Source organism: Orycteropus afer, unplaced genomic scaffold (assembly GCF_000298275.1).
Source record: "Orycteropus afer afer isolate SDZICR_OR568_19922 unplaced genomic scaffold, OryAfe1.0 scaffold00745, whole genome shotgun sequence".
Classification (NCBI taxonomy): domain Eukaryota; kingdom Metazoa; phylum Chordata; class Mammalia; order Tubulidentata; family Orycteropodidae; genus Orycteropus; species Orycteropus afer.
Genome location: NW_006922332.1, coordinates 852,611 through 868,818, shown reverse-complemented (window position 1 = coordinate 868,818; position 16,208 = coordinate 852,611). Strand labels below are relative to the sequence as shown.

The 16,208-nt window shown below is 37.4% G+C and overlaps 1 protein-coding gene across 1 annotated transcript in view; it reads left to right on the top strand.

Annotated features, from left to right (window-relative positions):
- The window catches only part of EML5 (EMAP like 5), a 197,868-nt gene that overhangs the window by 4,462 nt on the left and 177,198 nt on the right, over positions 1–16,208 (top strand). Inside the window, exon 2 of the mRNA XM_007957415.1 lies at positions 9,531–9,690. Within this exon, the coding sequence (XP_007955606.1) occupies positions 9,531–9,690 (160 nt within the window). The remainder of the gene's footprint in view (positions 1–9,530; positions 9,691–16,208) is intronic.

Sequence of the window (16,208 nt, the reverse complement as noted above, 5' to 3'; positions counted from 1 at the left end):
TGGGAGGAACGGTTGGTAAAAGGGCTGGAGGGAGGCAGCATGTCTGGCCTTGCAGTAATAGGCCTTGGGTTACTGCTGGTAACCCTGTCTTCCCTTTGTGGAATTAGAGGAGGTCAGAACATGTGGCCTCCTTGTTGTTTTTGCAGTTGGAAATGACAAATTGAAAAGGAAGGGCGTGGCATTCATCATCACAAAGACTGTTTCTAGATCTGTCCTGAAGTACAACGCTGTCAGTGATAGGATAATATCCATGTGGCTACAAGGAAGGCCAGTTAACACTACTATTATTCAAATTTATACATCAACTACCAAAGCCAAAGATGAGGAAATTAAAGATTTTTACCAACTTCTGCAGTCTGAAATTGACTGAACATGCAATCAAGATGTGTTAGTTATCATCGGTGACTGGAATGCAAAAGTTGGAAACAAAGACGAATAACTGGTAGTTGGAAAATATGGCCTTGGTGATAGACATAATGCTGCAGATTGCATGGTAGAATATTGCAAGAGCAACAACTTATTCACTGCAAATACCTTTTTTCAACAACACAAACAGTGGCTATACACATGGACTTCGCCAGACGGAGTACACAGGAATCAGATTGACTACGTCTGTGGCAAGAGGTGATGGAAAAGCTCAATATCTTCAATCAAAACAACTGGTTGTGGAACAGACCATCAATTGCTCATATGCATGTCAAGTTGAAGGAAGCAAAAGGTCATTAAAAAGACGGGAAAGGAAGAAAAGACCAAAATGTCTTTTCTTCTTCAGGATGTCAGAAGAGACCCTGAAACTTGCCCTTGAATGAAGAGTAGCTAAAGCAAATGGAAGAAATTACAAGATAAAAGAGCTATACAGAAGATTCCAAAGAGCAACTCGAGAAGATAAAGTCAATTATTACAACGAAATATGCAAAGACATGGAGTTAGAAAGCCAAAAGGGAAGAGCACACTTGGCATTTCTCAAGCTGAAAGAAACGAAGAAAAAACTTAAGCCTTGAGTTGCAATATTGAAAGATTCTATAGGCAAAATATTGAATGATGCAGGAAACATCAAAAGAAAATGGAAGGAATACCCAGAGTCACTATACCAAAAAGAACTGGGTGATCTTCATCCATTTCAGGAGGTGGCATATGATCAAGAGCCAATAGTATTGAAGGAAGAAGTGGAAGCTGCACTGAAGGAAATGGCAAAAAACAAAACCAAGGCTCCAGGAATTGACAGAATACCCATTGAGATGTTTCAAGAAACGGATGCCACACTGGAGGCACTCATTTGGCTATGCCAACAGATTTGGAAGACAGCTACCTGGTCAACTGACTGGAAGAGATCCATATTTGTACCCTTTCCAAAGAAAGGTGATTCCACAGACTGTGGAAATTATCAAACAACATCATTAATATTTCACAGAAATAAAATCTTGCTGAAGATAATTCATAAATGCTTGCAGCAGTATAGGCAGAGAACTTCCAGAATTGCAAGCTGGATTCAGAAGAGAATGTGGAATGAGGGGTATCATAGCTGATGTTTGATGGATCTTGGCTGAAAGTGAAAAATACCAGAAAGATATTTACTTGTGTTTTGTTGACTATGCAAAAACAGTCTATTGTGTAGATCATAACAAATTATGGATAACATTGAGAAGAATGGGGATTCCAGGACATTTAATTATACTCATGAGGAACCTGTACATAAACCAGGAGGCTGTTGTTCAAACAGAACAAGGGGATACCACGTAGTTTAAAATCAGGAAGAGAGTGTGTCAGGGTTGTATACTTTCACCATACTTACTCAATCTGTATGCTGAGCAAATCTGAGAAGCTGAACTATATGAGGAAGAACATGGCATCAGGATTGGAGGAGGACTTGTTAACAACCTGTGATAGGCTGACAATACAACTTTGCTTGCTGAAAGTGAGGATGACTTGAAGCACTTACTGATGAAGATTGAAGACTATAGTCTGCAGCATGGATTACATTTCAATATAAAGAAAACAAAAATCCTCACAACTGGACCTATAAGCAGCATCATGATAGATGGAGAAAAGATTGAAGTTGTCAAAGACTTCATATTACTTGGTTCTACAACCAACATCAATGGAAGCAGCAGTCAAGATATCAGATGATGGATAGCATTGGACATGTGTACTGCAAAAGACCTCTTTCAGGTGCTGAAAAGCAAAGATGTGTCCTTGAAGACTAAGGTGCACCTAACCCAAGCCATGGTATTTTCAATCGCCTCGTATGCATGCAAGAGCTAAACAATGAATAATGAAGACTGAAGAAGAGTCGATGTTTTTGAGTTGTGGTGCTGGCAAAGAATGCTGAAAGTACCATGGACTGCTAAAAGAACTAACAGATCTGGTCTGGAAGAAGTGTAGCTGGAATGCTCCTGGGAAGTGAGAATGGCCGGACTTTGTCTCACCTACTTTGGTTATATTGTAGGGGATCATTCCCTGTGGAATGATATCATACTCAGTAAAGTGGAGGGGCAATGAAAAAGGGGAAGGCCCTCAACAAGATGGATTGATACAGTGGCTACAACGATGGACTCCGGTATAGCGAGGATCGTGGGGCTGGCACAGGACTGGGCAGTATTTTGTTCTGTTATACATAGGGTCGCTATGAGTCGGAGATGACTGGATGGCAGCTAACAACAAAGTAAACAAAGGTAAACAGTTTCCCGTGAAAGAGAGAGTGCAGGAGAAGAGAGAAAAATTTACAAGGAGTTATCAAATCACATATTTTCTTACCAATTCCTGGCAAAACATTAATTCCTTATCTCTGGGTACAGCTTGACTAAGGCAGTATTTCTAAAGCACACTATGTAAACATTTTGATGTGGGGTCTTGCGATTAAATGTATATCAGGTCAATCCTAGTGAAGTCCCAGAAATGGAAAACTGATTCATTTGGTTAAGAAGAAGAAAAGCTTGAATCACTTCTAATTTGAAAACTTTGAAATGTAAAAGGGTGTTTACCTGGCTAAGGGAAAATGAAGATGCTCAACAAATTGATTTGGTGATTTAAAGAGCAGTTAAGATAGCAAACACCAAACAATTCTTCACTGAGGTTAGAATCCCGATTCTTGTTTTCTTTGTTATTCAAATAGTAACTAGGAGAAACCTGAATGACTTCCTTCCAAAACCAAACCAAACCCACTGCCATCCAGTCAATTCTAACTGATAGTGACCTTAGAGGACAGAGTAGGGCTGGCCCATAGCATTTCCAAGGCTGTAAATCTTTATGGAAATAGACTGCCTCATCTTCTGTGAAGCAACTGGTAGGTTTGAACCACCAACCTTTTGATTAGCAGCTGAATGCCTTAACCACTGCACCACTAGAACTCCTCTTCGCTATTAGATTGACTTAATGAACTCAGGGATCCTGTTTAATTAATCTATATGCCCTATACTTGACTCTGAACAACAGTGTAGTATAATAATGGACACATAATAGGTTCTTTCCATGTATTAACTGACTAAATAAAGTCCAAGCAATAGGTAGTCAGTTTCTAATAACCTTAATATTAAAACAAGCTGAGTTTTAAAACAGTAGCTAAATATTGAGCCCTTGCTCTGTGCCAGATACTAAGAACTTTACTTGGGTTATCTTATTTAATCTTTTCAGGAATCCTCTGTGGGTAGGTATAATTATGCCCATTTTACAGATGAGGAAATTGAAGCTCAGATAAGTTAGTTGACTTGCCTTAATTTAGCTTCTAAGTGGTACAGTTGGGTTTCTAAATCAAGTCTGTATGGTTTCAAAGTCTGTGATCTGAATCACTGATACAATGGCTGTCAAGGAAATTTGCCTTGTCTCAGACTAATCCACTCCCTGCTAAGTATACACTTTATCAGTTTATAAATTTTTCACTTATAAACAGTCTCATACCTTGGCTGGTTACTCATTCCCTAGCTGTTAAAGCTCAGTCTTCTTAATATAACTTAAGGATAGCTGGCACTCTCTCCATTTCTCTGTGAATACTTGTGGACCTTCCTCTCCTGAATACTTGCTTCCTGTTTTTGGAATCACAAGATAATCATTCTTATTGATGAGACTTAGTAAATAAAATAAGAAAGAATTACCTTTTTTCCTACTGCTGGGGATATATATACATACATACATATACACACCTCTGATGTTACTAGAAACAACTCAGTATCATTTTAACAAGAAATAGTATATAGTATAGTTAGATTTCACATTATTGTGCTGGATGTTGTTTATTAAAATACACTCCCTTCCCTTCTCTCCCCTGCTCTGTGTACTGAAAACATCAACAACATCAACCAGGCCTACTGTCCTCTGGCTTCCAGTTGGATTTGGTCAGTGAGAGAAAAGAGCTTCAGATATTTGTTCCTCTAGTTGTTTTCCTTGCTGGGGTACCCCACAGGTCCTGTGAAGTAACAACCCCTTTCATGTGAGCACAGCTCTGATCCAGTTCCCAGAAAGATCCCAACCTTACCTTTTTAGACCTAGGGTGCTTCACTATCCCTTATTGATTTCCGTTAGTTCTGCCCACACCTTGCAATCAGCCACTGTCTTAAACTCTCTTCAGACATTCCTTTTGAATGTGTGTGTGTTTCCTGCTGAGACCTCTACCTATATTATTACCATCAGTAGGGTAAATCAGCCATATTATGAATTACATGGATTTTTGTCATCTGGTCTGAGATCTTAATTAGCATAGCTGGTTTCTGTAGGAGGAAAAAAAATACTATCATAAAGATTTCTTTTTGATAGATAGCTTATTTTTAAGTTTTAGGTATCTTCTCTTCCACTCTTAAATCTACAAATTGTACAACAAACTTTCCACTAAATTAGTCTCTATTAATGCCATTCATCTCTTGCCACTTAAGCTAATCCTTGAACCTGTTAAGAGTTAGCAGATTTAAAACCAAAGCTCATTGTATTTTTACTCCAGTTTTAAACCTCTGTTGGTTTTCTGTTACCTGTAAGATGAAAGTAAAAATTCCTTGGTTTCGTGTACAGGGAAGCAGCCTGATACAGTGATAAAAATTTTTTGCTTTAAGTCAAACAGATCTGAATTCCTTATCTATTGTGTTAGCTCATTTGAAGTAAAAGGTCAGTGGTTTAAACATACCAACTGCTCCATGGGAGAAAGATGAAGCTGTCTGCTTCCATAAAGATTTACAGCCTTGAAAATCCTATGGGACAATTCTGCTCTGTCCTGTAGAGTCAGTCTGAGTCAGAATCAGCTCGGTGGCAGAGAAGGAAAAGACTTAATTTCCACCTGTGTAAACTAGAGTAATAATAGTGCCTATCCAGGGTTGTTATGAGAATTAATATATTATGCATGTAAAACACTTAGTACAGAACCTGGAACTAAGTAAATCCTCTTCGTTTGTTGCATGATATTTTAATTACTCTCTTAACTATTAGCAAATATGTCATATTAGGAAAATTATTTAACCTATGTTTAGGCCTCAGTTTGCTAATTTGTAGATGAATGTAATGCCATTTATCCCATAGGCATGTCATAAGGAATTGAGATAGTGTGTGTAAGGGATCTAGAACAGCGTGACCTACGATGGCCAGTAAAAGTTAATTGCTTTTATAAATGTTTACTCAGAATTCTGTTCTTGATACTCTGCTCATTCTGTACTCTCAAATTTAGTAAGTTTATTTCATGCCTTTTAGATACACTTGATCAGTGCTGTCTCTTGAATATTAGTGTTATATCTCCATTTTCTCTTGGATAACTTAACCTGGACTCTCTATATCCACAGCAACACTAATTTTTTCTCCTTCTAGTCACTCATTCAGCATTCCATAACTGGTTGAGTGCCACCCTAAACTATCCAGATGCCCAAGCCAGAAAAAGAGGAGTTATTGTAGACTACTTGTTTGCTCTACACCTTATATACAATAAGTTGGTTCTGCTGCACTATCTCCTAACTTTCCCATTTCAGTTCATCCTTCACCCTGATGCCTGAAGTGATTTTTTCCTCTCAATGGCAATTCTGAAAATCTAAATCTATCTAGGAAATTTTATCACAGAGAAATTTATAATCACTCCCTGCCCTCTGTTATACATAAACTATTTGTTGTTGAAACTATTGTTGTTGTTAGGTGCTGTTGAGTCAGCTCCAACTTACAGTTACCTTATGTATAAGAGAACTAAATATTGCCTAATTCTGTGCCATCCTCACAATCGTTGCTATGTTTGAGCCCATTGTTGCAGCCACTGAGTCCACCATCTCATTGAGGGTCTCCCTCTTGTCTGCTGACCCTGTACTTTAGCAAGCATGATGACCTTCTCTAGCAATAGATCTCTTTGATGATGCGTGTAAAGTGAGATGAAGTCTTGCCATCCTTGCTTTTGTGGAGCATTCTGGTTGTAGTTCCTACAGGACAGATTTGTGTTTGTTCTTTGGCAGTCCATGGTATATTCAATATTCTTTGCCAACACCACAGTTCAAATGTATTAATTCTTCTTCAGTCTTCCTTTTTTCATCATCTAGCTTTTGCATGCATCTGAGGTGATGGCAGTTGTTAATGAATCTTCCTCCAATCCTTATGCCTCATTCTTCTTCATATACCCCAGCTTCTCAGATTATTTGCTCAGCATATAGATTGAATAAGTAAGGTAAAATAATATAACCCTGCTGCACACATTATCTGATTTTAGGCCATGCAATGTCCTCTTATTCTGTTCAAATGACTGACTCTTGATCCATGTACAAATTCTGCATGTGCATGATTTAATGTTCTGCAATTCCCATTCTTTGCCTTGTTCTCCATAATTTACTATGATCCACACAAATGCCTTCACATTGTTGGTAAAAACACAAGTTAATATCCTGTAGTCTCTGCTTTTGGCTGAGATCTACACATGAGCAGTGTTGATGTATGGCTCCCAGCATTTTTAAATTATCTTCAAATTTTGCTAACGTGGTATTAATAATACTATTTGATAATTTCTGCATTATGTTTGATTGCCTTCTTTGGAATAGGCATGAGTATGGGTCTTTTCTAGTGGTTTGGGGAAGTAACTGTCTTCCAAATTCATGACATAGATAAGTAAGTACTTCCAGCATTGCAGCTGTTTGTTGAGGCATCTCAATTGGTATTTCATCAATTCCTGGATCCTTGGTTTTTATAACTATGTTCAGTTCAGCTTGTACTCTTTCTTTCAGTACCTCCAGTTCTTGATCATATGCTACTTCTTTAAATGGTTGAGTGTTAGCCAATTCTTTTTGGTACAGTGACTGTGTATTCCTTCCATATTCTTTTGATGCTTTCTGTGTCATTTAATTTTTTGTCCATAGACTCCTTCAATATTGCAATTCACAGCTTGAATTTTCTCTTTGGTTCTTTCAGCCTGAGAAAAACTGATTGTGTTCTTACTTTTAGATTTTTCTAACTCTAGGTCCTTGCACATTTCATTGTAATACTTTACTTTTTCTCAAGACATCCTTTGCAGTCTTCTGTTCAGCTCTTTTACTTTACCATTTCTTGTATTTGTGTTAGCTACAAATGTATTTGAGAGCAAGTTTTGGAGTCTCTTCTGATATCCATTTTGGTCTTTTAAAATTTTTTTTTCCTGTCTTGTCTTTTTAGTAATGACCTTTTACTTTTTTATGTACGATGTTAAAATCATTACCAAAAATCAAGCCCACTGCCATCGAGTTGGGAACTCTGGTAGCATAGTGCCTAAGGCACTTGACTGCTAACCAGAAGGCTGGCGGTTCAAACCCACCAGCCGCTCCTCGGAAGGAAGATAGGGTAATCTACTTCCATAGTGATACTGCCTCGGAAACCCAAGGAGGGGTCGCTATGAGTCGGGTCCGACTCGACAGCACATAACAGCAACAGCAACAGCCATCGAGTCAATTTGAACTTATAGAATCCCTATTGGATAGAGTAGGAGCTCTGATAGCACAGTGCATAAGGCATTTGACTGCTAACCAGAAAGTTGGTGGTCCAAACCCAACAGCTGCTCTGCAGGAGGAAAATAAGGCAATCTACTTTCATAAAGATTTACAGCTTTGAAAACCCGATGGGGGTTGCTACGAGTCAGGATCGACTGAACAGCAGTGGGTGTTTTAGTTTATAGATGGAGTAGAATTGACCCATAGGGTTTCCAAGGCTATAAATCTTTATGGAAGCAGACTGCTGCTGCTTTATCCTGTGGAGCTGCTGGTGGATTCAAACCATTGATTTTTTGGTTTGTAGCTGACTGCTTTATCCACTATACCACCAGAGCCCCTGTTGAAATTGTTACCAACTGTTAATTCTTCCTCTTGTTTTTAAAGACTCACAAATTATGTAAGTTATGAGTGACCTTTTTGTTTTCTTAAAAATGATTTGCAATTTAAGTATTAATGTTATAATAGAAGTGCTACTAAATGCTATTTTTGGACACTAAGATTTACTCTAGGAGCTCTGGTAGCATAGTGCCTAAGGCGCTTGACTGCTAACCAGAACGCTGGTGCTTCAAACCCACCAGCCACTCCTCGGAAGGAAGGTTGGGCGATCTACTTCTGTAGTGATACCTCCTCGGAAACCCAAGGAGGGGTCGCTATGAGTAGGGGCCAACTCAACAGCACACAACAACAACAACAAAGATTTACTCTAACTTTATCCAGGAAAAGGAGCTCTGGTGGCTTAGTGGATAAGGCATTTGACTGCTCACTATCAGGTCAGCAGTTCAAACCCACCAGCTGCTCTGTGGTGGGAGGAAGATGGGGTGATATACTTCTGTAAAGATTTATAGTCTCAGAAACCCAATGGGGGTCTCTATGAGTTGGAAAAGACTCGATGGCAGTGAGTTTGTTTTTTGTTTGTTTGTTTGTTTCTTTTGTTCAGAAAAAGGAAGAGTAAAATGGGAAAAAAGATTTAGAAACAAATGAATACAAATGAGAAAACATCATGTGGCAGAGTTGCTACCACATTGTTGCTGTGTTTCAGTCTATCTTTTGTCAGTGTTCTTTTCTTGAAAAGTTTACACACATTATATCATATGATTTATGAAGGATATAATTAATCTGTCCTTAACTGTTAGTCAGATATACTTAGAAGTAGTAACTTTTACATTGTTTTGTGCTGTCAAGTGGATTCCTACTCAAAGTGAGCCTATATGACAGAGTATTACTTCCCCATAAGCCTTCCTAGGCTCTAATCTTTATGGTAGCAGATCATGAGGTCTTTTCTCCGATGCAGTGACTGGTGTGTTCCAACAGCTGACCTATGGTTAGCAGCCAAGTGTTGAACCATTGTGGCATCAAGACTTCTTAGTTATTTTTACTATAAAAACAGAATGAAGCATACATAGCCCATTGTTGCACCATTTCCATGATCTTTGATATATTTGAGTCCATTGTTGAGACTATTTTGTATAAAAGTCAATTTAAGTTAAATCTAAATTATGTTAAATCCAAGTGGATGATAAATAAGGTCTCATTTTCACACTTGATTTGTATAAATGTTATCAAATACTGTAAAATCTCTGTAAGCAATTATTTTAAGCCTGATTGTTGTTTGCTTATTTATTTATTTTGCAGCCTTGCTTTGCATCCTGAACGAGTATTAGTAGCAACAGGACAAGTTGGGAAAGAACCTTATATCTGTGTTTGGGATTCATACACTGTGCAGACCATATCAGTGCTGAAGGATGTTCATACTCACGGTATAGCTTGTTTGGCATTCGACTTAGATGGGCAGGTATGTGATCATTTTTCTTCCTTTTCTAAACCATCTTTTAAAAATTGGTACTGTAGGAAGTGATTATAAATTATAAATACTAAATTGGAAAACAGTTGTTGAGAAGTACTTATTTGTCCAAGAATGGGGGCTCATTTGGTGAGGTGGATGGTTGATATATATTAAAAACTAAAAACAAAAAGGGATTTTAATTTTATTATGTTAAGAACCCTCTCAATTGAATTGCTACCATGGAAACCAAAAAGATTCAGATTAAGTGGAGTATTACTTGGTTGTTACAGAAGATTTTACATAACACTCTTCTCTAGAGTACATTGATGGGACAGAGGGAAGACATCTTAGGAAAATTAAGTTTCTCTATGTAGAGCTGTGTACACTTTAATTTTCAGTTATTTTAAAGTTATTTATCTAAAGTTACATTTTTATTTAAAAAATAAGTCAATTTCTATAATATGAGCTATTTTTACACAAAAATCAAAGTTCAAAATGAAGAATATAGTCACCTCACTGACTAATCAGTTCCTACATTTTTATCTACTTCTATTCAGTTGTTTAAAAAAAGTAGTAAACAAACCAAAAGCCATTTTGATTTGTCTTTATAAAAATTGTTATTTATAAAACATACATAAAAAGTCATAATAAAGTACATTTTTGCCTCTGTGGTTAGTTTATAGCCTTTAAAAATCTTATGTTAAAATTAGACATTAAAATCATTTTAACTCTTAGCAAATTTTTAGTTATCTTCTTTTTGATTCTTAAAATTGGTATATCAAGATTTTATAGAAGCAGATTATAGAGTTTAGTCTTAAAAATGATAGCCAGTAGATGTTTTATGAAACTCTGAGGAATAGCTTCTTGGAGTAGCACAGGTTACTATGACTTCCTCTGAAGAGTGTATCTAGTAAGGATTCTAGGAAGACAATTTGAACCTCCTATTTGGGGCAAATGTACTTCTAGGATCGATAGCACTGTATAGTATTGGTTGGCTATTACACTGTCTCAAGTCATGTTTCATTTTGCCATTGTCTTTCAAGGCCTTTAATTTCCTCATGTCAAAATTTCTTTCATTTTCCACTTTAAAGGAAAAAGAATAATAGTTGGAATTGACTTGATGGCAACTGGTTACTGGTTAACCTACATCACAGGAGCATAGAAACAAACTTAGAAGGTTTTTAAAAATCACTTATAAAAGGTGTGAAATCCAAGATGTTTTTAACTGTAAATGTCTGTCTACTTTAAATATAGATGTTTTCCTTTAACTTTAAAATTGCCCTTTCTTAATTAATGTATTGCATCGTTGAGGAATGCCTCATATATCCAAGGAAAAGTCATGCCTTTAGCTTTTACTAGTTGAAACCTTTAATTTAGTTTATTTTGAGCAACTTGTAAGAAAAGTCGTGGGTGCATGTATTTTACCATCAGAGAGCTTCATGAAAACGTGATACTTCAAAGTTTAAGCTTATAAAAAACCATAACAAAAGGTTATTTAGCACATATTAAGTGCCAGGCTTTGTGCTAAGCCTGCCTTATCTCATTTAATCCTCACAACAACATGATGCAATAGATACTGTTATTATCTCTATTTTACGGTTAAAGTAACTGAGACTTGTTGTTGTTGTTGTTGTTATGTGCCGTCGAGTCGGGCCCCGACTCATAGCGACCCCTCCTTGGGTTTTCGAGGCAGTATCACTACGGAAGTAGGATTGCCCAACCTTCCTTCCGAGACTTAGAGAGAGGTTAAATAACTTGCCCCAGGTTACACAGCTAGTAAATGGAGCCAGAACCCAACCCAGGTTAGGCACACTCTGGAAGCTTATGTTTTTGATTCAGTTCAGTACTGCCTCCCAGACTTGGAACTTAGGACGTAGTTATTTATATTTCTAAAGGAATTTGTCCATTTCAAGAGTAACAAAAACAAAACTCAGTGCCATCAGAGTGAATTTCGACTCATAGCAATCCCTGTTGGGTTTCTGAGGCATTAATCTTTATGGAAGTAAGTCTGTCCTCAGTGGAGCCGCTGGTGGGTTTGAATGGCCAGCCGTCTGGTTAGCAGTCAAATGCCTTAAGCACTTGCCCACTAGAGTTCCAGGAATAGTTAAAGCTAATATGTGAGGAACTGCTACCAATTGAAGATTAAGTTAAGAAAAATTTTTCTGAAATTATATTAGTTTAAAAATGCTTTAACTTATAAAATGCATTTGAGAGAACTTAACCTCTCAATATGCTTCTATGTATAGACTGTTTATGAGATGTCAAGTAAGAAATATGAAATTATAAGTAATCTTTTAAGACTCATGCAGTGAAGAGTTTCCTAGTAGCTGGTAATGCTGAATGTTCTTTTTTCCCAGAGGTTTTCTTCTATTTGGATTGAATATCCATGCTAATATAAGCAGTCTGCCTTATTGAGAATTATTAGTGCTAGAATGGCTATTTATATAAATCCACATAAAACAGGGATTAAAATTTCATAGTAAGTGGAAGACGGGGATGGGAGGAGGGAAAAATTGGTACTTTATCTTGAAAATGTACCTATAATTTATAAAAATATATTCCTCATATTTAACAAAATCTGAGTCGTAATTTTAACTGTATGCTAATTTATAGAATGAACTAAGAATAAACTTAAGTATTTTTTTCTTGCATGATTTTGTTGGTTATTTTCTGGTTTAAAATAAAATGCTTCAGCTTACCTTTAGCTTTTGCCACATGATTTTAAAGAGGGTAATTTTTGCAGAAATATTAAGAAAGCTTTACTGATTTTTTTTTTGTTATCTCTTCATATCTAGACACAGCTCAAGTGCTATTATTTTACAGTCCTTGAAGCTTTCTCCTCCTTCATTGCTCTGCCACATCCTAACTTCTATGCATGCCTTGACCAATATTTACTCTTTGAAAAATTTGTAATTTTCCTTTGCAACATTGTATGTGCATCATTCTTATATGATGAACACTGAGATCATAAGGACTCTCCTAGTAGAATTTTTTAAGTGTAATATTCCATTATTTGAATATATTTCACAGTTATTGGAAACTAGTGGGATGCTTGTAATTGTGTGTATATTAGGACATTTCTCTTACATGAGTACTTGAATTTTTAATAGATACTTCCAATTCAGTTAATGGACACAAAAATGATTCTGTGTGGGAATAGGATCAGAAAGAATAGGAGGAATTTGGGAAACTGAAGAGAGGTTTCTTCCTTCTAGTCCATTTGCAACTGTTACTTATTAGTTATCTTTAAGGAGCCTTGCCATCTGTCTACTTCTTTGATGTTAGCATTCTTCAGGAATCTGTAGCCTTCTTTTCTTTCTGGGTGATTATCTACATCCATGATTTAAACTCCTGTAAACTCCTGTATCAGTTAACAGTGGGAGCTCTGGTAGCATAGTGACTAAAGCACCTGACTGCTAACCAGAAGGCTGGCGGTTCAAACCCACCAGCCACTCCTCGGAAGGAAGGTTGGGTAATCCTACTTCCGTAGTGATACTGCCTCGGAAACCCAAGGAGGGGTCGCTATGAGTCGGGGCCGACTCGACGGCACATAACAACAACAACAACAACATCAGTTAACAGTGGCCCAGGCTTCTCTCTTCAACTCCAAATACTGTTTTGAATGTCCTATAGTTATACTATATTACACATTTAACACTGAATTCTCTCTTGATTCCAACCCTAAAAAAAATAAAATAAAATAACCAACCACTCAAATCTTACTCTGTTTCCTGCCTTCTGACCTACCTCTCCCAGCCTATGTATTCTTGGCACTTTGTTGAAAGCACCATGATCTCTCTAAGAAAATCCTGACATCCCTTGTTCTGAAATACACTTTCTCTTACATTTGTACTTGACATCTCTTACTCTGTTTTCCAAGATACTGTTCAAGTATTACTTTTGCTGGAGATTGGCGTTGATCATTGATATGTTTTCAAGACTACCAAAGAAGTACTCCCAGGTCTAATTTGTTCAAAAACATAAAAAATACCAGTATTAATGCAAATCCAAAAACCATGAGATACCATATCACCCCAGCACTAATAGCAAAGCTCAAAAAGACAGAAAATAGAGCTTTGAAGCTCTGTTGGGATATGTGGAGTTTCACAGCTTTTGGCCACATGTGGTTTGCACTGTGTACGTGATGAGCTGAGCCATCAAAGAGACTGATAGAAAGGCCAGCACCCCTCCTTCTATTCCTCATTTTATATGTGCCCTGTAAGATTTTAGCATCTATGCAATATGCTATAGGAAAAGGTAGATATCTTTGTTCTGGCTAGATAATTACTGATATCCTCTGGTTCTCAAATATTAAAAGACTCTTAGGAGGAGCAAATCATCTCTTTAAGAAGGGATCCGTTTTAGAGCTTTCTCTCTCTTCTTTTTGGAAAAATATCTACCCTTGGGCTAAAACTACATTGATTTAATTACTATTACTTTATAATACATCTTTACAATACATTCTTATTAAGGCAAGCCTTGCCCATCTGATTTTCCTTCTTCAAGTTTGTGCGTTTTGGCTCTTCTTTGACTTGGTCTGCCCTTTCCCCCACCTCCCAAACATTTGCTTAACTTCCATGAGAACCTGTGAAGTAGCATTGAGTTTAGAGATTAAGAGATAATTGACATCTTATTGAGTGGTTCTATCCAGGAACATGGTGTGTTTTTTTTTTTTTTCCATTTACTTAGTCATCATTTAATACCTAACAATAAAATTTTATGGCATTCTCTGAATGAAGTAAGTCAATCACAGAAGGACAAATATTATCTGAGGCTGCTATTATAGAAAGTCAAGGAAAAGTTAACACAGGGAAGGAAATTTTCTTTGTTCGTTACAAGGGATAGGAGGGGAAGGGAGGGAAATTTGCTGACTAGTTAAGAGACGTGTTGATTTGGGTGAAGGAAAAGGTGATATAACGAAAGCGAGTGAGCAACACAATATCACTAAGAAAAAGGAATACACAGAGAGGTGCACAAGAGGTACAGATAGTAAAGGTAAATACTATTACATACACAATACTGCGTTATAGTAATCAGTAATCTACAGGTGGATACATAGGTAGACAGGTAAGCAAATCAGGCATGGATAGGTGAACAGGATTATACCCATGACCTACTTCTGTAGTGATGCTGCCTCAGAAACCCAAGGAGGGGTCGCTGTGAGTCAGATCCAACTCGATGGCAGTGTGTTTGGTTTTTGGTATACATAGGTTTAGCAAGATTGTGTTCCCTCATACACATTTGTATATGCAAAAAAAAAAAAAAAAAAAAATGCCCGTACACATTATAGAGCTAACAGAGGACAAAGTTAGGATATCTTCTTAGCTACAGCCAAGTACCTTGGAGTGAGTCGCTGGGCCTGCGAACTCAGGACCATGGTTGTGGGGGACATCAAGCTCAGTTTACACAACATAGTACACAAAAAGATTGTTCTACATCCTACTTTGGTGAGTAGACACCAGGGTCTTAAAAACTTGCAGGTGGCTCTCTGACATGCAACTATTGGTCTTTTTTCATGTGGAGCAAAGAAGAGTGAAGAAAATAAAATATGGGTGGAAACAATTAGTTCAAGTGACCAGTGGCCCATGGGAGCCTTAGCCAACATGACTTTGACACCAGAAGAACTAGATAGTGCCTGGTTACCAATGCCAGCAACTCAGAAAGGATTCAAAATTGGAGATCTGGATAAAATGGGAGGAAAAAATATGGAACAAAATTCAAAAACATAAAAAATACCAGTATTTATGTAAATCAAAACAACCATGAGGTAGCATCTCACCCCAGCACTAATACCAAAGTTCACCAAACAGAAAATAAGAAATGCTGGTGAGGATGTGGAGAGATTGGAACTCTCATACACTGCTGGTGGGACTGTAAAATGATACAACCACTGTGGAAGTCAATATAGAGATTCTTTAAAAAGCTGGAAATGGAAATACCATTTGATCTAGCAATCTCATTATTAGGTATATATCCTAAAGAAGTGAGAGCTATGACAAGAGCAGACATATGCACACCATGTTCATCACAGCACTATTTACAATAACAAAGAGATGGAAACAACCTAGGTGTCCATCAATTGAGGAATGGATAACCAAACTATGGTACATACATACAATGGAATACTATACAATCCTAAAAAATAACCTAGAATCTGCAAAACACCGCATAACGTGGATGAACTTGGAGGACATTATACTGAGTGACATAAGTCAATCACAGAAGGACAAATATTGTATTAGTCCATTATTGTAAAAATCAAGGAAAGATTTATATATGGAAGGAAATTTTCTTTGTTGGTTACCAGGGGTGGGAGGAGAGGGTAGGGAACACTGTTAGATAGTGCAAAAACAGCAAGGAGGCCACATGTTCTGACCTCCTCTAACCCTACAAGAGGAAGACAGGATTACCAGCAGTAACCCAAGGCCTGTTCCTGCCAGGCCAGACATGCTGCCTCCCCCTTCCAGCCCTTGCTCCACCTGTTCCTCCCAAAGCACCCACCACCTCTCTCCTGGGTTCGATAATTC